The 27451-nt window shown below is 37.9% G+C and overlaps 2 protein-coding genes across 5 annotated transcripts in view; one reads left to right on the top strand and one right to left on the bottom strand.

The window, feature by feature from the left end:
• Positions 1 to 27451, top strand: part of SLCO1A2 (solute carrier organic anion transporter family member 1A2) — a 51079-nt gene that overhangs the window by 10747 nt on the left and 12881 nt on the right. Inside the window, exons 1-7 of one of the 4 annotated variants that reach the window (XM_048962211.1) lie at positions 3724 to 3743; positions 6211 to 6255; positions 12049 to 12169; positions 22406 to 22512; positions 23660 to 23801; positions 25665 to 25797; positions 27183 to 27289. In XM_048962211.1, coding sequence (XP_048818168.1) covers positions 22453 to 22512; positions 23660 to 23801; positions 25665 to 25797; positions 27183 to 27289 — 442 coding nt within the window. In that variant the 5' untranslated portion in view covers positions 3724 to 3743; positions 6211 to 6255; positions 12049 to 12169; positions 22406 to 22452. Of the gene's footprint in view, positions 1 to 3723; positions 3744 to 6210; positions 6256 to 12048; positions 12170 to 17439; positions 17531 to 22405; positions 22513 to 23659; positions 23802 to 25664; positions 25798 to 27182; positions 27290 to 27451 lie in introns of those variants that run through there. The other 3 variants (XM_048962201.1, XM_048962222.1, XM_048962231.1) reach the window with 3 other exon arrangements.
• On the bottom strand, positions 593 to 5934 carry LOC125700922 (islet amyloid polypeptide). The gene is made up of 4 exons (XM_048962240.1): positions 4775 to 5934; positions 4279 to 4375; positions 4004 to 4138; positions 593 to 1542 (listed from the first exon to the last, which is right to left on the bottom strand). The coding sequence occupies exons 2-4, from the start codon at positions 4356 to 4358 to the stop codon at positions 1350 to 1352; spliced, it is 408 nt and encodes a 135-aa protein (XP_048818197.1). The 5' UTR covers positions 4359 to 4375; positions 4775 to 5934; the 3' UTR covers positions 593 to 1349.

The raw sequence follows: 27451 nt of genomic DNA, 5'->3' as shown, positions 1-27451 counted from the left end.
GGTAGAAATATGATACAAGTTTAATACCATCTGAATGATTTTCTCAGTAACTTTAAGAATAAATATTCATTAGAACATTGCTGAAGAGTGAAACTTTTCTCAACAGAGTAATCGGTAACAGTTTTACAGCAGAAAAATTGTTCAGTAAATTTTATTCCCATGTGATATTTGTGGAATGAAGGAAAAGTACCATGTAATATTAAACTCTGCAATGTGTCTTTTGTATTTTGAGGCATTCTTTATGACAGAGGCAAATGAAACAATGACAATTAAGATTTCACTTGCTTCTCCAGCCCTGAGCTTCTACTGAATGTTTTTCTTAATTGAACAGTCATATTTTCCAGCTGATAGTGAAGTCCCAATGAGAAAGTACTGGATTAAACAACCACTGATGTTATCTCTGTGAAAGTTCACTTAGCATTTTAAAGGAACAAATATGGTTATTTAGCATGCACTGATACTGGACTGTGGTAGGACAAAATGACACTGTCAGAATTCCATTATGATCTGCCCATCTCTAGTTTTCTTGAATGTTGGTAGAAATATTTGTATGCCAGAAGGCAGATTTACTTTACATCTATGGTATGTTTTGATACCTGAATTGCCATTTGTTTTTTTCTCTTTATTACTTAAGTTCAAGGAAAGGAATACTCAAAGAGAAGTATTTCTACCAGTTTGAAATGAAGATATGCTTGTGATGCTTACTTTTGCTGATACCATCTTATAGTAAGAGTAATAAACTCTTAATATCCTATCCTCACTGTGTGGAAACCTACACTGCAAGGCTACTTCTGCTATTTTCAGGCTCTTAATGGTGGAGGGAGACAAGGCAGTTAATTAGTCTAATAATCAGACTGTACAACCATAATATCTCATCTAATTGTTCTTTCACCTGGGAAAAAAAAAGGCTCTGTAACCATTTCCAAACCAGAAGATTCTTCTGTTTTACCTAAATTAGGAAATAACTTCTTTTAGTGTTCTGTTTTTTGTTGGTCTTAATTAAGATGAATGGTTTCTTCTCACCAAACTGTGACTATAAAGACATACACATCATGTTTATCTTTTTAGCCTTTTAATAATAATAATAAAATAATAAAAAAGTTGGAATTATTCTGCCATTTATTATAGTTTTTTGTTTCTTGTTTTTTACAAAGAAATTTGACAAGCAGATTTCTGGAGTTCTAAAGGATTTGAAATAGCCTATGCATGATGTTACACATGCATAAATTACATACACGTACACAAAGAAAACAAGGCACTGTTAAGACTGTACAAGTAATAATTGACCAAAAGATTACATTAGAAACTGAGCTCCTAACTAAAACTGTATTGATAGTCATTACAACACCCTAAAGATTTGTATTGTTTTGGGATTTTCTGCTTAAAAGCCCAGCTGTGTCCCTCTTTCCATATGTATTGGACCCCACATTAGTAGGTGAATAAATTGCTCCGATGTTGCTGCTGGAACGAACTAAGAAGTCAGCCAAGCGTTGTGTCACACATGTAGCAGTGTTGCACTTCCGTTTCTCCAGGTGGTGACCACTAATGTAAAAAAAAAAAAGAACCAAGATGAGGTAATGAAGTCAAATGATGAGCAATCAGGTGTGCTGCTTCTAAAAGGCTTTTGAACTGTGCTAATGTGAGAGTTCTTTTAATATGTGCACAAATACAGGAACATTACAATCTTCCTTCCACCTACTTTGTGCCTGAATTTTTCTTTTTTGCACTGTATGCTATTATCAGTTTTAATGATGGGGGTTATTTAAATGCTAACCTTAACAGTCATATGTCATTTTTATTGATATTCAGAATAGCAGTTTATGACATCTAGAAAACCTCCAATGATAGTATAGTTAAGACAGTAAGTGAAAACAATGACTAAATGTTTACCTTTAAGCTGAACTTCTGAGTCTATTCAGAGCTCTTGCTGATATCATGAGGATTACTAATGTAATGGCAACCACTAACATGTATTTAGTTCTCTTCTTCCCTCCAAATCATACCCTGCTCTCACCAAACAGTGATCTTTCAGTCCATGTTAAATGGATTGAGCCAGAAGGCTCTCCCAGCTGTGCCATCTAATGTGAGAGGTGGCAGATATTGCCGACCGCTGCTGGCTTCAGTACCACTGAGGATTTAGTTCTGTCTTAATAGGGATTTCTTCAATAGTGAAAAGGGGCCACATCTTTGTTAAAACATCTGCAATTGTGTAGGAGGTCATCATTTTCTGGATAAGGCTTTAAAGAGTTCCTGTGGAAGAGTCCTTACCTAAAAATAATATTTAATGCTCTGAACCAACCATTTACAAATGCTGTGTAGGACTTAAGCAGCATTAGATCTTTGTTTTAAACACAATACAATGATTGGCTTGAAAGAGCACAGGCTTTACAACTTCTGAAACTACTCTGCTTCTCCTCCACACATAAATATTTGATGGCCACTTGCTTACAGAATTATTGTTAATTTTCTTTGGTTTCTTCACATTAACATGGCATAGAGTAGACTGCAGTTTTCAGTAGAAATTCACTGTGAAGAGTTCCAATTTTAGTTTCAAACTCTGAGCAATTACCAATGAATACTTTTTCCTGTTGATTGACTAAATCCATTATCTCAAATGTCATCTATTCTTTGAGAGTTAGTTGTGCTAATCTAAGAATGCAAATGGAATAGCAATTATGAGAGAAATGTCTGTAGCATACCAGTTTTGATCAGCAAATAGGCAGCAATTTTTAAGCAATCAATATTTTAACTAAATGTTTGCATAGGGTTTGATATAGCTCCTCATAGATTTTTCTTGGTATTTCTATTATTTAAAAAGAGTTTAATGAAGCCCTTAACATATGGGGTTCAAACAGCAACTGTTTATAATGAAAATCCTCATTTGTTAGTGGAGGCAGAATTCTCCTTTTCTTTAATGGTATCAAATCAGACCCTGCCACTCCAAGTTTAAAACCTCAGTTCTTACAGGAAGTTACCAGATTTCTAACCAGTGTCAAGACTGGCTGAAACCATTATGTCTATTAGCTTTTTAGCTTTCTGATCTATAGCCTTTAATTGAATATGTGCTTTGAAACACTTCACCCAGTAAGATTGTATACAAACATCTCAAAAAAGCAGGTAAGGCATACCACACTCATAGAGGCGATGCCCTGTGTTTGATTACTACAATATACATATATATATATATTGATTTTTAAAAAGCAAGAACTGTATAAATGCAGGTAGTCTCCATTATTATTTTGGAAGGGAGCCAAATTGTTATATGGTAATATTTATTTAATTGAAAGAAACAGATAACTCTACATATATTTACCGAGTCTATCTATAGCAGAACTGTCATTGAAAGAGTACTGTTCAAAAGGCAAGACTGAGCATTCAGTGCTGTTTATCATTCAGCAGAAATTGCAAGTACTTTTTGAAATGTTATTTTATAGTCAAAACATTACCTGAAATTGGATTTAGGGCTCTATAAACATGAATGTATGTATTTCAGACTACTTAAACTCTATCAGAGCCAGTTTCTTTTCTTCATTCTTCCCATGATTAAATTGGCATGTAACACTAATGAAATATTATTCAATGTCAGGAAGTAGTTAAATTTTAAAAGAATTCTATTCTGTCAAAGCACTTGTGTTATTAAGCAGGATATGTTTTCTTTTTATTTCTCCTTTAGGCTTGGAGATTTGATGTTTAAATTAAAAAAAAAAAAAAAAAATTAAAAAAGATAGACTTTACTTCTCAAGGTAATGTAGTATTTGCAAGCTTTTTTCATTTGTGGAAGGGCTGTAATTGTGAAGTAACAAATGATGTGCCACTTTTTTCTCTGGATTTACATTTTATCCTGCTTATGGAGTGGCTCTGTTTACAGGAAGAGTATTTTACGAGAAATAAGAGGCATGAAGAATCTCAACAGAATATCACCGGTTTAAATTTTACTTCATTTTACTTCATTTTACTTCATTTTACTTGTGATACATCAAGAAGAAGCATGAGAAATCAATACCTTTTTGTCTTTGCTGCTGGCTGTCCCGGCATTTTCTCACTAAGTCCTGAGAGTGTGTTCTGTGACATTATGGGCAGTATCCACTCTTGCCTCTTGGAAGTCCCATCAGAGAGATCGTCACTCACAGATAATAATCTTTAAACGATAAAATACTCTGTGATACTGAATAGCTCTATTTCTGCTCATGTTATTTTAGACATGAAAGTAAAAACAATTCATGCAATAATTGGAAAGCTACCCCTATACAGAAATAAATATGATTACTTATTACTCACTTCTCAATAGATGTAGCTTCCAAACAGCTCAGGGTGACAGAAAGTACAATGAAGAAAACTGACAGCTTTAGGTTACACATCTTTGCTTCCAAACTTTCTGAAAAGAAAAATGATTGAGAATTGAGAGCAATGCCAAATATTCCTCAGCATATCCTGTGACTGATGACCATTCTGTCCTAAATCAACAGTAGCTGCTCTTTTTCATAGGCTAGAGTGAAAAAATGATTCCCACAAGTTTAGTGACAGGCAAATTCAGAGAGAAATCTCTCAACAGTAAGCATTTATTTTTCATCTAATAGTGTCAATCCTTTCCCATATCTCGAGTTTGCATTTCCTGGCGTGTTCTGATCTCAAATTTTGGTCCCAAGTGCAATTTACCTTGAAGTCATTTTAGCCTTTTCCTGAAAAAATGCTGTTGATTAATCATTGGAACACGTTTTCCTAAAAGCACATCTATTGCATTGCATCTTAAATAAGAAAAAAGGAAAGTGTTTACCTTGTAATGGTCAGGGAGCTAACTGGAGAAGCACACCTGCGTTAGCGAGAAGGGTGCATGCCACAGTTCCACGCTTGCACCTGGCTCTGGAGTATCCCTTTTCCCCACTTCCTTGCTGACAATACAGCTCTTATATACCCTTCACACCTTTCTCAGCTCTGACATCAGGCAGCAGAGAGAGAGACTGTCATTAATTCCCATCCGTATCGATAGAAGGTGCCCCGGAGAGGAGCAGAGGCAGCTTGGTCATCGTTACATTAGCACACTGGTAAATATTAGCCTAGTATATGCAGGATGCCTTCCTGAAGATAATAGCATATTGCACATCAGAATCGTAGCTTCAGCTTTACAGTTGTGATAAGATGCTGAGGTAATATTCCCCGTGGGTGTTTTCAAGGGCTAAATAAGGTAACATAAGTTATAGGGAAAGCTGGAGTAAATGAGGCAACGGATCACTGAAATATAAGAAAACAGACTTATTAGAAAACAGACAACGTTGAAGAGGTTTCTTGTAGAAGGATGCGATGATCAAAATAGAAAAACGTGTTCAAGGGGATGAAAGCTAAGTGAAGCATACAAAAAGAGGGGAAATGATTGAAATTGACAGATAGTGTGAGAGTTACAACATAGAAATCATGTTCATTTTTTGGTTAACTATGAATATGAATGAAAATTCTCTCATTATTAATGTAAAATCTTTTGTTAATACTGGTAGATTCATTGTTTCATGCATGGAAATTGTTTCAGATGGTATTCTTAGGAAGTGAAAGACTAATATTAAAAAGCTAGGAAACGCCGAAACAAAGGCTGCCTGTGTACATTTAGTTCTAGTGTCCACACAGCGTGGTTCAGAGAAAAAATACACAGCTTTTAAGAGACTAGGTTTATTTTTTTTCTTTTAGATAATGAAAATTAAAATTAATTACCTGACTGCATATTTTTCAGTGGGAATTAGGCAGGTGACAATGATTGTCCTCAGGTGTACCTTTAGGTGCCCAAATGCATTTGGAAAACTGGTCTTTCAGTTACTTATGGGGGCTAAGAAGCACAGCTGAAGTTTTCTGTGCTAGGAAATTGTCACATGCATCTTCTGTACTGCCAGACAACAGGAGTTAATTCCTAACTGCCTCTGTGCCAAGTGCATTGTCTTAACTGGAAGCCACCTTTGTCAGTTTAGTCTGCAGCAGCAGATTTTGTACTGAAATAACCAAAGCTCCACTGTTGCCTCTCTTTGGTCATCTGTGCTACTTGGGCTGTATGCAGAAAGGACATTTAGCTAGGATATAATCCTCTCACAGTGAATATAGTAGCTAGTTTGTCAATAAGATTATTGCAAGTGATAAAATGTTGTTATAAAAAGTGGGATTCTGCTTTTGAATATACTGCTGTCTGTTTTTAATGATATGATCACATACTTTTTTTTTTTCCCCCCCTAGATTCCTTTCCTTCCGTCCTGGATGGACAGTCCCAGTGTGTAAGAAGTAAGAATAGTTCTGCTATGTCTTCACCATGACAGTGTGTACTGTGCAACTCAGAGACAAGTTTATCTCTCCACGGAGTTCTTATTGATGTGTTCACTATAGCATTTGACTGGAATGAAAAACATTCTGCTGTCATTTTCAAAATGCTGTGGCATTTTGTATCACTGCAGTCATTTCACTCCCCTGAACTGAAAACATGATTAGACCCATTTTACAGAGATAGAATTGTGCCAAAAAATAATTATGCCAATAATCTGGCTAATAATTAACAGCAGCTCATATTCACAGCTTAAACATTGAATTTGAATACCTTAGTGCAATGGAGCAGGAAGAGGTCCGGGTTCCTCTGGCTCTCAGGAGTGGCTTGCACGCTCAGTGCTTGTGAAAAAGCAGCCACAGGTTATTCCAGCTCCTGATAAAGTGTAGATATATCAGATGCAGTTCTGATCTGAGATGTGAGAAGATTGGTTTTGTTATTCAGAATCAGATACTTTTTAAGGCATGTAAGGGATGTACCAAGACTGAATCAAGCTATGGGACATAAGAAAAGTTAAACAAGATTTTCAAAGAAGCATTAAATCTCAGATCCCAATTCCAGCTGCCATGGGGAGCACCTAATGTTTTATGGAAAGGAGGTATTCTTGATTGTATTGTAGAAATGAAACTGTGCTCATGATGCCCCAGGACCCTTACATTTTCTCCTGGGTTGGATTTCATTTTGCCAGAATTAGTGACAAGTCTCTCCGGCTTTTTGTTCAGGTGTAATGTTAACAAATCAAAGACATTACTTCTTCTGTTGCACGTTCTTTGAAGCAGAAATAGTGCTTTTGCACACAAACAAGAATGAAATCTGAAATCAGAGAATATCTCTTACAGCAGAAATATTCATGACTGAAATGTCAAGAACCTGGCCCAAAGTACCGTGCAGTTAGTACCATTTAACTGAAGTGGTTTCAAATCTGTCTTTAACACTGATGAAGTTCAATAACCCTGATCTCAAAACAAAACACCACCTTAATTCTGTGCATAACAAATGTTATCTTGCTAAGGAAAGTATTGAGTATTCTTAGGAAAGAAACACAGGGCAGACTCTACCCTGGGTAGTTACATGATAATTGTATGTATTTGTACTGGCATTTAAGCCTGCATAAAAATAATTGTCTAAAATATTGGGCCTATATGAGGGTAAGAAGACACCAGATCTGAGGTTTACAGAGAACCCAGAGGATATGATATGTCAATACTCCAGTCCTTTCTGGAAACTTCCTGGGTAAACATCTTGACTTGAAAGAGGATGAACCTGCTCTGCGATGTAGTGCACTGGCAGCAGAGGAACAGGGAGTCAGTCCTGTCTCAAGCGTTTGCTGCTCTTATGTACCAGGGTGTGGGATTTTTCTAACTAAAGTGAGCTGTATAGAGTGCTCTGGTGTGTGTTTCTAATGTGGGAGTCTAAAACAGCTCAGATTTGTGCCTGTTTCTCCTTGTTGACTATAAGCTTGCTCCTTTGTAGATGGTGTCTAAAGGTATGTGAAAGGAGTTCCATCATGGGTGCATTAGCTTCCTAAGTTCTCAATAACCTGACATTTAAGGTTGTCTGCCTCTCTTTCTCATTTACTGCTTTTTTTTGGCCATTCTTGATCCTCTTCCGGACAGCCATTTTCCATTTTTAATGACTGTTTTTTAATTTCTGCATTTCATATTTGCTTAGTAATGTTAACAGCACACTCTTTCTATTTGTGAGAGTCAGAAAAAAACCTTATTAGCTGTTATGTGCACTTTTCCAGATGCCGTTCTGCTGTATAAGTTGGCTGTCTTCAGTAAATTACACTGTTTCTCAGTTGCCAGGAACTAGACATGAATGAATAACTCACAGTTTAGTTTGCCTACTGTATTAAAACAGAAAATGAAAAGCTTTAGGCATTAATCTGAGGTTAACATTCGTTACTCCTACTTGGTATGGGCCATTTAAGCAGTGACAGAAACTCAAACAGCTCTTCTTGTTGGTCCCTAAACTGGAGTTAACTCTGTTGAAGAGTACTGGAAGCAGCAGCAGCAGAAGAGCTAATGGAGACAAAGTTAATCGTAGAATCATAGAATAACGGAATCACCAAAGTTGGAAAAAAACTCTAAAATCATCAAGTCCAACTGCCCACCTGAGGTAATTCAGAAATGGTGGCCATTCATGGAACCGACTAGCAAATGGAATGAAGTAATTTGGATATGTAGCAGAACCTTAAATCTGGCCTTTATGTTGTGTTATGCTACTCAGCTCACATCATGGACAGAACAATGATGTAGCTACAAAGGCTGTTGCAAATGATTGCTCAGAGCATAAGTTCAAGAGAGTTGTGCTGAATCAGTTCCTATAGCTGGGAATTTCCCAAGCAAGCAGAATAAATCCTGTGTTTAGATCAGAAAAGTCAGAATTGACAGCACAATTGGTGAGTTATATTTCCTAATGCCAGTCCTGCTTACATTTTATAGAGCTTTAGTTGCAAGGCTCCTACTGGCTTGCATCTAACAATTCACCTCTGAATACAACAAATAGTTTAAGTTCTTGACATTTTTTTTCCCTGTCCTTCAACTCATTTCCAGAAATGGAAGAAAAAGCTGAATTCTCCTTTGGTTATCAATGTCACCTACTAAGGCTCTAGACAGTGCTAAAGGTGACTAGGTAACATAAAATATTACTGCCCTTCTTCCTTTCTTGTAACCTAAGCTATCCACTGCTATCTGCTACAGCCATTAACTAACATAGCTATCTATAAGAATTCATCTATAGAAAGCTATTCAGCTTTTAGATATATTGCTGTAATATGGTACATACCACAGTACAGTAGTATATGGATTCTTATTAATAGGCAAACTTGCATGGGCACCTCAAAAAAGATTAAGGAATTAGGTGTGTGAAGAAGTACTGTTTCTGATTTACCAAGTGTTACTGTGAGAAATCCCTATCCCTCTTCTGCACCCCAACAACTTATAAAGAGCACAGGCAATTATAGAAGATTCTGTGAGACCAGGAGCTACTCTCCATACCTAAAAAGTACAGAGCAAATGGAGTCATTCATCAGTAAGAGAAACCGATGGTTTTCAAAGTAAATCTACACAGAATCACATCAGCCCTTCTTACCTGATACAGTGCATAAGTTTGAACTAAGTTTTCTTTTACATTATTTCACTTTCAACAATCAGACTCTTTTTTTCCTCCCTCTGCAAGCTGCAGTAGAGATTGACAATTTGGCTTTGTCTTGAAACACTCTGAGTCTTTCAGATGATGCTGTCTTGACAGCTCTGCCATTAATAGTGGCATTTTTTCTCCTGTTTTAAAGAGAGAGTTGTGCTGAACTGGGAATCAGTCACGTAAGTAATAATTTTTTTGTAGGGGCAAATGCAGAGTACTAGTTTACGTAGGAGGATTTTCGTTGACAACAGTATGAAACATAAATTAACTTATTTATGGTACGTCAACACATGTAGCTGTAAAAGAAGATAGCCCTCCTTCAAAGAGAAGTGCAATAGGGCTACATTTACTGTATTCCTGCATTGTTGTGTATGTGAGCAGAAGACCTGACCTTTTCATTCTACTTGGAGATGAGAAAAGATTTTGATATGCACAGGGAACATGAATCAGTACATTAAATTGTCTCTCTACCAAAAGAAGTCATTAAAAATTCATTAGAAATTCAGCATATGTACCAGGATTAGTGCATTTTGGCTCTTTTACAGTCGTGTCTCTTACAACAAATATTGCTTGTTTCCATCTGATTACCCACCACTCCATTTTTGGCTGAGATCTTCCCTGACAACAGAAGACATACCACAAGTGATGTGGCTGATTCAAAAGGTGATGCCTTCTGCAAGAAACTGTCACTGAATCAAATACCCAGTGCAGAACTGAACACACTATATTACTGCAAGAAAATTAGGCTCTGGAAATTTTATGTTGTCAACACATTAAAATAATTTCATATTAATGCGTTTTGTGCCAACAAATGCTACAGTTTTCATGGGACTAAGATGAAAATATGTTTTCATAGCATTTGATACAAAAAAGAACCCTGTGCAGAACAGCAGAGAAGCACACACTTAAAGATTTTAAATCTTTTAAATCTATGAGTGCCGAGTACTTACTAAACATTATTTAGAATGCATAGCATGAACTCTTCTTTTGGGTTCGAACCTTTTGTATTGTGTAAGCTGTTGCCTAGATTGATGGTCTTCATAGCCAGTGATAAACTTCTGGCTATGGCTATGATTCTAGTGACTGTGGGCTTCCTTTTTTTACCCTTTTCAGAAGCACTACAGCCCTTCCTGATGCATTTCTCCAGGCTGGAAATTGCTAATTTCATTTCCAGAAACTTTCGAATTGCCACACTGTTCATGCTTATTGATATTGTGTGAAAAAATGAGCAACTTTGGCAGCTTTATATGTAATTCCACATCAACATAACATAAGTTCATATAATTTCACGTCAACAAAAGTTCAAGACATTCTTAAAGTATTTTATAAGCAGTAGTTATAAACTCTCATAGTATGCTCCGTGGTGTAATGAATCGTTACGGACTACTACTCTAGGTTATGTATTGTCCTGTTGCCTTTTATAATGCTTGCAATAGTTTGCACTGGTTGATTAAACAACTGTTAAAAGAACCATAAATAAGTGGCTACCATGGAGGTGAAGTATTTTTTTAATGATGAAATCTGAAAAATACAGTTTTCTGAAGTCAGTTAATTTCCCTTGTCAAAAGAGGAGGTATAATTGATGCAACTTAAACCTTTCTGAGCAAGAAAGGGAGATCCTATGAAAATCACCCATGTAAAAGAAATGAGGTGTCTGTAGTTAGAAAGTTGTGCTCAAATGTACGTGCAGAGCTATGTGCCCAATTCACAGAAATGTCACTCGTATTCCCCTCTTAGATGAGGATATTTCTCACCTTTTAAGGCTGAAGTCCACATTCAGAGTTCTCTTAGAAAGGCCAGGTGTATCACCTGTAAGCATTTTCTAGTAACCGGTATCTAACCAGTTGTGTGATGGCATCTCTGCACACAAAGAGTATTATCACACACCAAGAAACTTGGGGACTTGATGAATAGCAAAAGTGAAATGCTTTCAGGTTACATAAACCACTGATTGATGAATCATAGTTAATGTCTTTTTTTTTTTTTTTTTTTTGGAGGAAAAGGCTCCAGAGAGTCTTTGAAGCCTTTGAACTGCCAGTCAACCTACAGTACATTTGTTCCTTTAACTTCTCTTAAAGCAGGTTCATGAGCCAATATGCCTTGTTAGTGGAAAGCTGACAAGCTGAACACAAAACAAATCCATCTGTACTTTTAAAAGGAGGTACTGCCCAAAAGGATATCATTAGCTATTCAACATTTTGTTTTAAGTAGTTAATTTATTCTGAAAAGCTGTTTTGACAGTTGGAACATTAATGTTTTCTAACATTTAAAAATAGAAGTTTGTGTAACAGAATGTCTTCCAGCCTTGTGGCAGATTTTCTGGAGAATGAAGAATTTTATGTCCTTTTAAAGTTTGCCGCAAGCCTGAAAGACCTGAGCCTGTTTTGCGAAACCAAAACCAAGAAACAACGCATTCATACGTGTAGAAATCAATGTGGTAAACTGCTTTCTTAAGAAAGAAACAGTGTTATGACAGTATTTAGTTTAAATAAATATAGTTCATTATGAAAACAAACAACCATTAGTGTTTTGCACATAGACAGGATTATCTCCATGTAGGTATCAGTGCATGCTATAAATGACTTCTTTCTGTTTTTCTTGTATTACAGGAGAAAAAACTGAGATGATGTTGGTTTTAAGAGGAATGCACAGAGTTCATGTTAGAGTCAAGGATGAAAGGCAGATCTGAATCTTCACCTCGTCTCTAGCTGACAAATGTGCTCCGATGAGGTGAGAGAAAAGAAAGCGGCATATTATGTTCAAACTAATTCTGAACTTAGGTACAAAATGAACAGAAGGACTTGTATGTTTCTGTATTTCTGCATTTGCAGGGAAAAAAACCAACAACGCTCCACTTTTTAAATACAGCTGGGTTCTTTTCTGCCTAGCTTGGGTAAATCAAGCTCTCATTTGTAGATCTTTTCATAGGCCAGTGCAGTGAGATCCTTTGGCTCCCACAGCATACCCCAGTCTAGTATAACCACTGCTAGAATAAATACATTGTTGATTAAAGAATGCACTGTTAAATTATTGTATCTTTCTTTATTTTTTGCATTCTTCATCTCTATCTTCTGAGGAAGTAGGTTTCCAAAATACTGGGAGGAGGTTTATTTGGTCTGAGCAGATGTTGTGGCCCATTTGAGCAGCTGAAAGCAAAAACAACATTTTGAGGTTTTCAGGTTCAGTTTGGCTGTTCTGTTCAAAAGTTTAATTTTGCAATGAAGCTTTTGGAGTGTGCACCAAGACCAGAGGACAACAAAGAAAATCCCACGTTGTCCCTGTTAGAAGTTGTCTCTGTTAGCCTCCATCTGACTGAAAATGGCTGTGCAACTAGAACAGTGCTAGATGGCCAGTGTCCCAGTCAGTACAAGTGAGGACTAACGTTTTAAGCTCTACTGTGTCCCCTGATAAGCTTGCAGTAGGGAAGAAGATCTCAGGAGACACAACTGAGAAAGGCATTGTTTGGATTCAGTCCAGCTCAGAGCTGGTGGGGGAGATGACCGGGAAAATAATCTGTGTCACAACATCCTTACCCATCTTATTATACTACGTCCTGTAGGATGTGAAACCCACGATTGCTGTAGTGTTTAGTTCTGTGGAGACATAGCTCATATGTCTAGTTTTTCCCAAATAATATTCAACTGTGGTTGGATGCTACCACACTGCTAGAAAAGAGCGGTTTAATCCTCAGTGTCATACTTAGGCTGAGGCCAAAAGTCACCTGTGTATCTTGAATAGATAATTAATCATTATTTCTAACATTTGTTTAAGACCAATAGTTGTTTTTGCTTTTTAATTGAAAATTTAGAGCAAATCTGCATTTTCAATTGAGCTCCACAAGCAATTGTAAAGAGGTTCTGATCTTAGGGAGTTACTTGCTGGCAGCCTTTTTTGTTCCTTGGCCAAGACAAGTAGGTCTAGAATGACATAAGGAGCAGAGAGATCAAGGATAGGTGTCATTTGACCTATTTTTACTTGTCTAAAACTTAGTTACCTAAGCTAAGCTAGTTCTTCAGGCTTTCAAATTGAAAGGAAGCACCTCCAGAGACCATTTTGTCCCACTCATTTTAGACAGCTGTCTCAAGATAAGATAAATTGCTCTCTGGAAATATCTGTCTCTAGCACTTATTGAGAGAGTCTATATGAGGATCTTCAACGAAACTACTTGCTAAGAATAGAGTATACCTGATTCTATACAAATATTTTACTCTTTCAAGGTATTTTCCTTTTATTGGAGCACTGGAATGACGAGTGTCCCTCAAAATCTGTCCACAGATACAAGAAAATATGTAAATTCTCAATTTCTCAAGTGGTAGACTAATAATGCAGGAAGGAGTGAACTCGGTGCAAATGAGATAGGGATAGATGAAAATTCAATACTCCAGGACATCAGAGATGCTCTGTAATACTGTATTATCTGTAAATTAGTCACAGTAGAGAAAAATACTTAATTCCATGCTTACTGAATTTTACATGAACTCAGTGAATATTAAACAGTGTACATTTATGAACTCATGTGAATTTCAAATCTCTGCTCCGATCTTTTTTGGAGTGGAATTTTATGTGTGCATGTTGCTGACACCTGGGAAAGAACTGGGAGTGACTTCTCACCTTCAGACAACGTCTCAGTCCCCCTGCTGAATCCTCTGAGGTGAAATAAAAGCAAGTTATAAAGGTCAAGATATGCACAGTGAGTGCCTCTCAGTGGTACCTAAGCACATCCAACCACTGAAAATGTTCAGAAACTGAAGGAGTCCACCCACCAAAGTGCTCAAGTATGGTCCCTAGAGATTTGTTACTTCAGACTCGTTTTTATACACACAGACCATATAAAGTAGGCTACAATTATCTACTTTAAAAATGAGAACGTGCACTTACCATAAAAATGTTCCCTTGATATCCTTCAGCTTTCAAAATGCTTGAGAAAATGCAAAAGCTCTGTAGCACCCACAGGTAGCTAAAAAATCAAATAAATATATATATTTTAGTCTATTTTTCTTTTCTGGGAAAACACTATTTTCAGTGGAATAATCTATGTGGTTTTTTGAGTAAAAGGCACTTGCCTTCCTCTAGGGTTGTAGAGCTAATAATATGGATATATAGCATTTGTTGATTTGTAAGCAGCAGTCTCTAAGATCCTTGGTCTATGAAGCCAGGATTCATATAATTCAGTACTTCCCTTCTCATGGTGCCACAGAAAAACAGAACACTACCGAAGAGTAAAGTCTGTATTAATCTTTCATGAATGCAAACTGTTCTTGTTAAGATTCATTAGTGTATGTGCTTATGTGCTCATGTACATATCCAGAGGATTATGCCCTTGAAACATCTCTCTCTTAATTTTTCATATAAATATAAACTCAGTTCATACCCAATCCCATCAGTAAGTTAAATTTCTTTGACTTTTTAGATGGTTCAGCACATAGGTCCATAAGCTCTTTGCAGGTATGGTCGTTTGAACTGATCAAATTGGGTAGCACATACAAAAAGAAATCTTCTGGAATGGGCAATATGAATATTGGAAAATGTGAATCGTTAAACTACAGAAGTCAATTGAGATGAAGTATGCAATAATTAAAGCTACCATCATGAGGAGTACTTCAGCTTTTGACAAGATAGTATTTTCTTCTGCTGCTGCTTTATCTTTTTTTAATTATTATTATTTCTAAAGGAAAGAGAGCACTTGTTGTCACCTAGATACTTTTAAATAGGTATGACGGATAACATTATTTGAAAATAGGGATCTCTATAGTCAAAATCATGGCCACTTTACTCTCTGCAAACATTGCTTAAAATATGAAACTTATGTAGAATATATCCTACCAATATATGTGAGATGAAATATTTAAAAATGGATGGAATTAGAGATGGAAGAAAGGAATACTAACCTTTGTAAGCATGGGGAAAAGATCAGCTACACTGGGATCTAATGTTCTGCTTTCCGATCAGTTACAATAAATAGGTATCAAGTTCTAAGTGCACTTTCCTAACCAATTCTCTTGATTACTTGCAGTCAGATTTTCATAGCTAATTATTCCAATTAGACTACTGAGGTTTTGGTATTTTTAATGTAAAAGCAGGAGTAATGCTTTAATGATGCTAGGACTTCTGTTTTACATAAAACAAGACATAGTTATGAGCAGAGGGCTTCTGCACCCAGTGATGATACAAGAGAGAACTCACTTTGCAGCTGAATGAATACTACAAAGCCACTGACTTACTCTGTTGAAGAACTTTTCTTTGGATGGGCAGTGTCCTCATCCTTCATCATCTTTAGATGCTGTATTAGGGAAGAAAGGATGATCATACTGAGTTAAGGCAGATTTATACTAAGCCATTTTCTATCACTGTTCAGTCTTGCTTTATCATTGTACTTTGTTCTGCAAACAAAAAGCAGTATTTTCCATTGGAAACAATAGGTATGTGAGGAAAACATAAAATGCAAGAAAACCTTCAAATTAATGGGAAATGGGAAATAATATTTTACCTCAGATTTTGTTGTAAGGAAATGAATGATAGAAACAGAATTTTGAATTTTAGTTATACTATATAAGCAAAATTTCAGTACAGGTAGTCATCAGGTATAATTTGGAGGCCATCATGAAGAAAGAACAGAAAGCAGGGCTGTAACTTTTGTGAAATGTATGTCTTCTGAGGAAGAAGGTTTTCTCACAGTGGAGGAATGTTAAAAGATTTTTTCTTGAGATATTTTCTAGTGTGTGACAACTGAGAAGGTATGCCTTCAGTCATTTACCTTTGTCAGTTTTTATTCTAAGAAACAATGGAGAACAGTGCCTCACCTCTTGCTGTGGTGCAGCACTGAGCAGACTGGGGTTCTCAGTCACTGGTGGTCATCAGCAGAACTTCTAAAAAATGGCTGTATGGTGCCTAAGGCCTAGATGGCCTAAAGGCAGAGACTGTTATTAGTAACTTGAATTAAAATGTTTTACAGTACAGCAGTATACTGCTAAGTACATGAGACTTTGCTGGTCTGCTATTTCCCCACATCAAGCTGACAAACCTTAAGGGGCATACTGTAGTCCAGGGTGCAAAGCTGGGTGCTCCTTCAGCTAGAATAAATCTGAGAAGCCTTGTCCAAGGATGTTGTGCTCAGAGCCAGGTGCTCATTCATCCCAATCCCACCCTCACCAAACTTTGTAGACCTTGCATTTAGGCTTTTTCATGTGCATTCCTGTGTGAGAAACATACATGAATGTGTGCCATCAAGACACTTAGGGTCACAGGTGAAGCATGCTTCAGCACCAGTAGTTGAGTCTCTCTCCTGAGTCCCATGTCTGATGTCTGCCTGCTTTGATCACAGTCACAATGACTTTCCACTCTTTGGTTTTGTAACATCCGCTAATCAATAACTAGCAGCACCCAGTGTGCAGCACTGCCCCAGCGGTGTGTGACCATGGGCAGCTTTTGTACCTCTCTTCTGCACAGTGCACTGACGTCACCCAACTACTGTCCTAAAAGCGAGGGTGACCCTAGTGAATATTGCAGTGCCTAGTCATGAGGATCTTTGCCCCTTTTGAGAACTGACAATGCCTACGTTATTCAGTACGTAGTTAAAATTAAATGCTTCAAAAATTGATCCAGGAAGATGTTATACTAAGAAGAAACACAACAAGACTTGCAGCTGGAGATGTTAGGGAGAGTAGTATTATGCCACTGTGCTTCAGAGGCAAGTGCTTTATGTCACCTGGAAAGAGCTACACTCTCTTCCAAATAATTCCAAGAAAGCAAAACATAGCCAGTGATTATGGTTGTTCTGCTTTCCATCTAGTAACTCATCTTAAACAACCTCCCTAAATGTGAGAAACTCAGATTCACTGCTGTCTTTCAGTCTGACCTCTCGTTATCCTTTGCTCAGACATTGCCTCATCCTGTAAATGTACATAGTTCTGTACACTCTTTAAGCCTGTGTCTTTTGTATCTGTGTGGGTTCTCCGAAGTGTACATCTGTAACTGCCAAAAGAAAAAATTCTGCAGTAAATTATACTTGGGTTAATTTTTAACTGTTCAGAATAAAAGCAAAAGTTTAAGTGTACAATATCAGTCATTTCTTCTGAAAATCTTCTCAAAACTGTAAGTACCTGATTGTTTTGCCCTGAGAATCTTTTCCTTTCCTTTGTTTCAATCCAGCATTAGTGTATTTACATTTGGGTAACAGTTTGAACTGTGCTTAGTGAAACAACATTTTAAAGTGCTTTTTGCAACTGCCACGATAAATTAGTTAAAAGTCCCGACAGATACTCTATTTGCTCTCTGCTAATAATTAGTTACTTCATTATTTTTTAGTCCAACTTGTAAACAAGATGTGAACTTATCTGTTTACCCAATTGACTAAGCTGAGTTAAATGAAGGATGTGTTTTACACTGAAAATAAGATGGTCCACTGGGACTCAGGGAGGGCAACTGGCAGAATATTACTTCCAAGACTTTGAAATCCACATGTATCCTTTTTTTATCCCCTCCTTTTTATTTGTTCATTAAGGTGAAATGTTGTTTAAAACTGCAACATGATTATGGATTTAGTGTACAAACAGTACAAACAGGCCTAAATTCCCACCTCTCAACTGTAGCCTGTCTGCTGTCAGCCACACAGCCTATGCCTACTCTGATCCACACAAGATGTATGCTTTTATATTTTAGGCTAAATTATATCCACTATCCTTCACACATTTAATTTATAAATGCAGCCTGTAGCGGAACCATCTGCATTGTGCTCTTTAGCTTTTCATGCAAAGTGGCTGCCTTCTGCAGATGGGCTGATTTCTGTTGGTCTTTCTTGACCTGCTTGTGATGAGAGAAAGGAAATTCTGTTCTGTAGTGGAGGTGGCTGGAAAAGTTGTGATGTTACCTGTAACTTACCTCTAACTTATTCTTAGCCCGCATAAATGTATTCCAAACTCAGTGCAGAAAAGGAAGGAGTAAGTTCTTGTAAAAGGGATTTTATTGACCTCTTCCCTGAAAGTTCAGCGGATATTGCAGACTTAGGAGTAGAATGCAGGGACAGGTTTTTACATTATAGCTGGTAGGTGAATTGGAACCTGAGGGCAAACTTTTGGATAAATACAGTCTCACCTGGCCCACACAAACTTCCCAAGCGATTTGTTACAAAATTTAGCCCCCTGTGTGAATATCCTTGCAGCATAAGCTGTCTCTCATCTTGCTGTTGGCTAAAGAAATGCTGACAGATGCTCACTGAAGGAGATAATTTCCTTACAACTGTGCTGATTCTAGGGTTGTGTTCAGGGCTGGCCTGGGCAGCTAAGGTTAGGGCTTGCGATCATTCCTCTACAAATATTTGAGGTGACATAATGCATCACTGGTGCTCAGATAGGTACTCTTCACCCTTTCCTACTTTGCTTTCATCCTCACTTTCTCCTTTCTTCTCAAGTTCTTTGCTCCACATTCCTACTTTTTCTTGACACTTGCTGAACCACTCAGTGGGCCAAATCAGTTCACTACCTGGAAATCTGTTGTTTTTTTTTCTGCCTATTTAACGAGCTAGAGGTTTGCAGAAGATCCAGGAAGTAAAAAATAAGCAATGGGAGTGCACAGCAGAGAGATGGGAGACAGGATAGAGAACACTATTGGCTCATCTTTAGTTGCAGAAACTGCAGTGTGAGTTGTAAAGTGGTTTTAAACTGTAATAAAAATACACCTAAACTAAAAGATTTATACATGTATATCTCCTTGATGTAGAATCTTGGATTATGTTGCCTTCAGTTCTGCTTGACCAAATGTGACAAAAAATATTTTAAAGTTGAGGAAAGCAACCTCAGGAACACAACTGGTATTCATCATTCTGTCTATTTTGTTAATCAGTTCACACACTTAATAATCTTGTAAAGCCAGATGATGTGTCCCATAAGCACTAGTGAAATGCAGGGACTGGTACAATAAGCAACAGAATCCTATTGCCAACTCTGAGGAGCAGAAGAAGACAGATAATAGGGACTGCGTTCTTTGCCCGCTGCTCATCTTTTGACATGTCATGTGTACTACAGTCTGAATAAAGCACATTAATATTAAGAAAAGGCATAAAAGATTCATTGGGATCTAAAGTCGAATGCAAAATTTCTGAGAAGATGCAAAGTTGTATAAGCATATTTTGCTGTGAAATCATCAAATTATTAAGGTTGGAAAAGACCTCTAAGATCATTTAGTCAACCTGCAGCCACCATGCCCACTAAACCATGCCCCTTGATTCCACATCTATCCTTTTCTTGAACACTTTCAGGAATAGTGATTCCACCACTTCCCTGGACTGCCCGTTCCAGTGCTCAACTTCTCTTTCTAAGAATAACTTTAAAATATCTGAACAGAGCCTCCTCTCGTGCAACTTAAGGCCATTACCTCTCTTCCTATCACCAGTTACCTACAAGAACCCCCACCTCACTATAACCTCCTTTTAGGCAGTTGTAGAGAGTAATAAGGTCTCCCCTGAGCCTCCTCTTCTCCAGTCTGAAAGATCCTGGTTCACAAGACTTGCACTCCAGACCCTTCGCCATTTTTATTGTTCTCTGGACATGCTCCAGGGCTTCAGTGTCTTTCTTGCAGTGATGTGGCCCAAAAGTGAACACAGTACTCAAGGTGTGGCCTCACCAGGGCCGAGTACAGAGGAACTATTACTTCCTTGCTCCTGGCAGCACATGATATGTACATTCAAGCCAGGATGCCATTGGCCTTCTTGGCCACTTGGGCACATTAATGGCTCTTGTTCAGCTGGCTGTTGACTAATACCCCAGGCAGTCTGCCTGAAACCTGTAGCGCTGCATGGAACCAAAGTGTGGGACCCGACAGTTGGTCTTGTTGAAGCTCATCCCATTGGCCTCAGCCCATTGATCGAATGTCCAGATCCTTCTGTAGGGCTTTCCTACCCCATGGAAGATCAACACTTCCTCCCAGCTTGGTGTCATTTGCAAACTTACTGAGGGTGCACCCAATTCCCTTATCCAGGTCATCAATAAAGATCTTAAACAGAGCCAGCCCCAGTACTGACCCCTGGGGAGCACCACTTGTGACTGGTCGCCAGCTGAATTTAACTCTATTCAACACTATTTTCTAGGCCCAGCCATCCAGCCAGTTCTTTACCCAGCAAAGACTGTACCCATACTAGCTACAGGCTGCCAGCTTCTCCAGGAGAATACCGTGGAAGACAGGGTACAAAGGCTTTGCTGAAGTCTTGGTAGACTATATCCACAGCCTTTCCCTCACCCATAAGGCAGTCACCTGATCATAGAAGGAAATGAGGTTGGTCAAGCAGGACCAGTCTTTTGTGGATATTTATGGGCTAGGCCTTATTCCCTGCTTGTTCCACAAACATTTTAATACTAATGACAAAACACAGCACAAGTAAACACCCGTAAACAAAGCAGAAGTACAAACTATAAAACAGAATCAATTGTCTCAGTTGCTGATCAACTACACTTAATTTTTAATTATTTCCAGGAACAGTACAATAATGTGTTACTCTTTTGAAGACTGGAAATGTACGGGTGGCTATGGAAGGAGTTCATGCCCGTGAATTTGCCAAGAATCAAGTTAATGAAGAAATACATTTGAGAGGATTAACATTGTTGTAGAAATTAGTGTGTGAAAAGATTGGCTGAGAGGGTGTTGGGCTGAAGAATGTAAAAGGGCAATTGAGTTCTATTGGCAGACTTGTCAAGGGCAGCTTGCTTCCTAGCCATGAAGTGGAACACATTAAGAAGAACAGTTGTTGCAAGGTAGAACTTTGAAAGCGCATCTAAGAGGAAAAAGGGGAAATGAGCCTCTATCTGTTCCAGCTGTAAGGTAGGGCTCTGACTTTCTCTGGTTTTCTTCAGCTTACATCATCAGGCAGTAGGGAACTGTAGTGAATAACTGGATTTGATGAATTCCTTCTGGTAGTCCTTAGGATCCTTTGACTGATGTTCTTTAACTCTCTGTGGAATGCAGCAGATGTGGAGTGGCTTTTAGAGGTCACTATATTCCAAGTACCTGGAATATATTGCTCCTTCTTTAAATAAAGTTTTGGGAAATTGGTAAAATGTGTAAGAAAGCACGTGGCTTAGCAGTATGAGAAGCTCTAACCGTGAACCTAAGGTGGAGATGACTAAATGTAGACAGGGAGGAATTTTTTTTTCATAACTTGGGATAAATTGTTATGGTGTGGTTGTTTTTTTCTTTTTGTGTGTGTGTTTGTGGTTTTCTGTTGTTCTACTTCTACTTCTGTTGTTCTAATGCTTTTAATGCCAAGAAACTAGGCCTCAGTCCAATTTTTACTAAAATTAATGAACTTACATTGGTTCAAGTGGAAGAGCTGATAACTCAACAGAATGTGCAGAGCAGAACTAAATGTCTTTTGTATGGCTAGCAGGGACAGGGATGGTGCGAAAGACCACAGAAGACAGGTGTCAGCCAGGCATACAAATGTTCAGAGTGTTATCTCCCACAGTGTTCAATCCAAATGCTTGTGAAGAAGATTGAGAAGCAGTATGGACAGTTACAAACTACTTTGCCTTCCTAAGATTCTTTTCTCCATTCTTTACCTTCTGGTTGGCCTGTGGCCATTTTTCACCATTTTTATACAGTTTCATGCATCTGTCTCATTGATCTTCTCATACTTTTATCTTCCTTCAGGTGTCATCTCACCATACTTTGAGTTCATCATTACATGCTGTGAGACAATGCTGAAAGCATTGATTGTATAGTGCTGATAGCATTGAGCATCTGATGTGAAATAGTTCGCTGTTTGTCAATGTTTTTTTTGGTCAAATTTTCTCAATTAGAAAATGTACATGCATATGCTTATAGGTTCTGTTGGAATCCACTACTGTTAGACTGGTTTACAATTATTTGAACAAGGTGATCAAATATGAGGTATCTCAGGAGAAATGCTGTTTTTATTTTTTACTTTTTGCAAACGTAGGCCAATTTTTTTTTTCTTTTGTCTTTTTTAACACTATAAAGGGATCAGTAGGCAGATTCAGACATCAGGATTGACTCAAAAAGGCAACATGAAAGAAACTCGGAAACCACGTGCAGACGACAAATTCTGCGGCATTTCCAGGCTTACGGTACAGAAATATTTTCACAATTTTGTATGAGCAGAGCCACAGGTACTTGCACTTACAGTCATTCAGTAGGAGTTAAAATCTAGAATGAATGAACATTCTGTTTCTTATCGTTAATGCTTTGAACACTGAGGTCAAGCAAACTTGAAACCAAATACGTTGCTTTTTACGTCCCTGAACTCTGTGATGTGTTAGAGATATGCCTGATTGCTCCTTTGAATTTCCACCTCTGAACTTGTGTGATCCCTCTAGTCTGGCACGATTACCATTTGTTTATAGACTTGTGAAATGAGCCAGTAGTGACATGGAAGTAAAAAATGGCTGTGGTTGTAACCCCAGACTATTCAGCTTGTCAAGAAGCACTATAAAGAGATAAAAAATAGCTTGATGTAAGAAGGATTCAAAGCCCAAATACATTACCCATGCTTTTTAGCTATCGTAGTAGATGTATTTAAAAATGCTATTGATTTCATTTCACAAATAATGTTTATTAATAACCCTAAAATTTAAAGCATTTGAATGCTGCAGTATATATATATAATTTTATTTTCTCTCTCTTTTTTTTTTTTTTTTTTCTCATGGTCACTTACTACCAGATTCTTGTCAGAAAGGACACACTTTTTACTGTCTATATTTGAAATTGGCTCATAACCTCTACTGATGAGACAGAACAGCTACTTAATCCAGTAATTCTATCAAAGGCAACGATCTTAATTCTGCAAGAATCCTACCAACTGCTGCCTTAAGCGTAGTGCCAAGAGCTTTGCACCCAGAGCAGGAAACCTTATGTCCTCAGGCTGCAGGTTTTCCACAGTCCTGCAGAGGGAAATCTTGCAGCAGGGTCCCGTTGGGTGAGGCTGCACTGCGCCTGACTTGGCTGGACAAGTGGGGATTAAGGTTTTTGGAGTCTTGGTAACTGGGAGCAGGTGAAGAACAAATTATGTCCTCATTTTCCTTTTTGCTTCAGTGAAGCCGTAACTCTGTGGACAAAGCTAATTAATGGGATTTGAGTTCACATTGTATTCCTCTATAAGTAGATCAGAAAGTATTGAATTGTTTTACTTAGAAGCACATCTCTGGTGGGAAAACAACCATGTAAATTCCTAAATATATAATTTTGAATTCATCCAATCTACTCTTCCCTTCCTAGTTATTTCTGCTGGCGCTGTCACTTGCATTTATTGGTAAAACGATGACTGGTGCTTACTTGAACAGCATGTTCACACAGATAGAGAAGCAATTCAATATTCCTGCATCTTTAGTGGGGATCATTAACGGAAGCTTTGAAATTGGTAATTACTCATTTTAATATTTATTTTTCCTTGAATATGTAAAATGTTGGCTGACTATGTATTAGTGACTCTCATGCCCATCAGCAATCTGTCAGTGGATGTTTGCGACAGCATAGTGACCAACTTTCTTCTACTGCCTGTGTTAGCACTTACATATGAGTATCTTGGAAAATAACACAACAACTTATATGAGGATGTTTAGGATTAGAGGTTGTTTAGCTAACTTGTACACTCTCACACTATGACAGAGCAACTAACAAACCAGAACTATTTAATAAGCTTTATACTAAATAAATAAATAACAAAAACAGAATGATTGCATAGACCCAGTTTGAATGTAAGTTCATGTCAGTATTTTTACAGTTCTTTTTAATCAGTGACCTCAAAGTTGGTTGAAGTGGATTGTCTCCTTACTCAAACTCAATAGTATTTTAAGTTTTTACACCCATGTAATTGTAAATAAGGTTTCTACTGTTAGTGCCCCTCAAATCTATCAGTGAGCTTCACTGCACAGTGACAGGCTTAAGTCTTGCCACTGCCACAAAAGCTAAACAAAAGACTTTTGACCTCAGACCCAATTCGGAGGAGATCGTCAAAGCATGTTTTACACTCTTAAAATTGGAGTCTGGATCTTTATGATCCCTGGCTCAGCTGAGGAAATGACCTGCAGAGGCTAGTACACCCAGGTGAGTAGGAGACACAAGGCCCTTTTCAGCACATTCAAGTAGGAGAAACTGTGACACCATGTTGCTGCCTGCAAAGCAGTCTTATCAGGCAACTCGATGTTATGACTGAGACTGAATACCCAGAATATATTCTTGCTTTTGAAAAGGAGAGTTTAAGAAATATTAAATCACCGAGATTAATTATATAAAAATATGATCAATTAAGTAAAAACTTATTATTTTAAATAGATCATCTTTCGTATGCATTTTTCTATAGCAAGTTGTGGTGTTCATATTTCCAGGAATGTAAAGTAACTACGAATCATCATATTAACATTTAAAATGATTAAAGATCAGTGTATGTGCCAGGCATGAAGTATTTATTAAGACTGTGCAAGTGTAGATATAAGATCTTATTAGGACTGTACAAATACATCTATTCAACTTTCATTCAAGCTACTGGTTCAATGCAGTCAGTTTAGCAATTGTACATAAAAAAGATGCTGTTTTTTTCAGAACATTATGCTCACCAGTCATTGATAAGGTTTCATTGTTTTGATAAAACGATCACAAAATTAGAAGTTGAACAGTTAGCAAATTTTTACTGTTGAAGGACTTAAGACATTCCAGTTTTTTTAATCTCATTTGAATTTTGAAATGGCACTAGTTACAAAATCTTTTTATTCCTCTTAAATTATTACTAAAATTAATATCAATTTATTATTCCTCTTTTCTTGGAATGTCATCTCATGTTTAACATTTTCAGTACAGAAACACTTGAATATGTATCTCTGAATATATACTTTCCCACACATTGCTAAATAGAGTATCCCAGGAGAGTAACTTTCCAAAGCAGCTCTTATTTTGTAGTCCTTGGCCTAATCTCTACATAAAGTTGTGAGAAATTTCTTCTCTACACAGGTGTGGTCAAAAACCTCCTCTTTCACCATAATGGCTTTTCTATTCTGTCTCCAATTTTCAAGTTCTTCTCATGTGGTGTTAAGTCTTTCAGAAGAATATCACAGATAGAAGGGTATAACTGCACCACTTAACCAGTTCCCTGTCTAGTTACAGTCTTTATAGGTTTATAGGAGAAGGAATGGATGTTGAGCTAACAACATATAATGAGAATTGCTCTTGGATTTAAAAGGTAAAAGAATGCCTTTGTTTGTAAATACAAACCAGGTTGTTTTTGCAGGTAACCTGCTGCTGATAGCATTTGTCAGTTACTTTGGAGGAAAGTTTCACAGACCCAAAGTAATTGCTTTGGGCTGCACGGTTTTTGCATTTGGCTGTCTTTTGACATCATTTCCTCATTTCCTATTTGGAAGGTGAGTATTTTGGTATACTGGGCTCACAGGCCAAGGCTTTGTTAGCAGAGGGAGGGCTGCAGGATGGCCTCTGTGAGAATATAACAGGAGCTGCCCCATCTCATACAGCTCCAGTTGCTCCAAAAGGGACCTGCCACTGCCAGAGCTGAGCCAGGAATTGCTCTAGTTGTGTCCCTGAGGGAGCAGAGTTAAGGACAGGGAAAACTGCTGTGCAACAGCAGCTGGGAAAGAGGAGTGAGAAATGGGAGAGAAGCAGCCCTACAGGCATCAAGGAAGGTGAGAGGTGTTTGAGGTGAGGAGCAGAAACTCCCTACAGCCCTGTAGAGGCCCACAGTGGAGTAGGCAGTCTCCCTGCAGCCTATGGGCACCAGGGAGCAGGTTTGCCCATGGAAACATGGAGCAGACTGTGGTGAAGCAGAGGATGAGGTCTGAAGGAGCTTCAGACCTTAAAGAACCCTTAGGGAGCAGCCCTGGGCTGGAGCTGCCATATTTGGTTAAATCACAACAGTTTCTTGTGATCCTTACATGCTTTAATATGCAACTCCTCCTACTGGAATGTGATTACTTAATGAGTGAGGAATTGCTGAGCATGAGGGTGATGAAACAGTTGCAGAGCAACTTTGATTGTTTTGCTTATGAGATGGCTTCAAAAGTCAGCCATCATTTCTGAGGACTGTCACCACTCTGCTGGGCATCTTGCCTTGTCTTGCCTTGCTGTTCCTTGTCTTACTTCTTGTACTACCACGTGCATGGACTTTCTGAAAATACAATGCAGTCACACTGCATCTTATCTACTTGAACATGCAATCCAAGATGATTTTTCAGATGCCTTTGGTCTGGACCCTGGCTGAGAGATCAAACTTGAACGCTGCATTGGCAAGGCCTTTACGGACCATAATGACTTTTTAGCCCCTTTCTCACTTTTTTTTTTCTTGACTTAACAAAATGATCATTTAGGCTTGTCTAATTTCTAATCAGTGAGATTTATTTTGGAGAAAAGAAGGCCCTCTAGTTACACCCAATGTGGTATGGCTCTGACAGCCCCGGTGGCACCCTCTGCTTAAGGTGTAAATTGGATTAGAATGTAGGGAGAAGAGGGGAAAAGATGATATGAGAGACTTCATTAAGGTATTTCATCATCTTCTCTGAAACATCTGTTACAAAATTATGCCAGAGACTAGGTAACTGTCCGGATCAAACACTGCACTGGTTTCTTTTGTTCCTAGTCTGATTTGTTATAAATTCTGAGTTAACTTTTGAAGTGCATTTCCTTCTTGCTATAGCTGCATGCCCCTCTTTCAGGTAGCTTCATGAAACAGATTTATGAGGCTCCTCACTCATATATTTGTTCTCTGTCTGTACGTGTTTTACTTTGACTCAAACAGGTATCATATTGAAAGCAGCATTTCACCACAGGAGAATTCTTCAGTTGTGCCTCTGTGCCATCTTAACCAAAGCTTGTTCTCTTTACCTACAGAGGAACCATCAACGGGTATGACTTTTCCTATGTCTACAACTTCTTCTCCCTCAGTTTTTACAGTGTTTAAGTAAATAGTATTTTTTTATTAGCTCGCTTTTATTTATATTTTTTAGTTTTTGCCTTGTTCTCTCTTAGCCTGTGACTCCACAGCTGTAGCTCCGTTTCATGCATTTT

Source organism: Lagopus muta, chromosome 1 (genome assembly GCF_023343835.1).
Source record: "Lagopus muta isolate bLagMut1 chromosome 1, bLagMut1 primary, whole genome shotgun sequence".
Classification (NCBI taxonomy): Eukaryota; Metazoa; Chordata; class Aves; order Galliformes; family Phasianidae; genus Lagopus; species Lagopus muta.
Note: the sequence above shows the minus strand (reverse complement) of the source record. Positions and strands in the feature narration are given on the sequence as shown.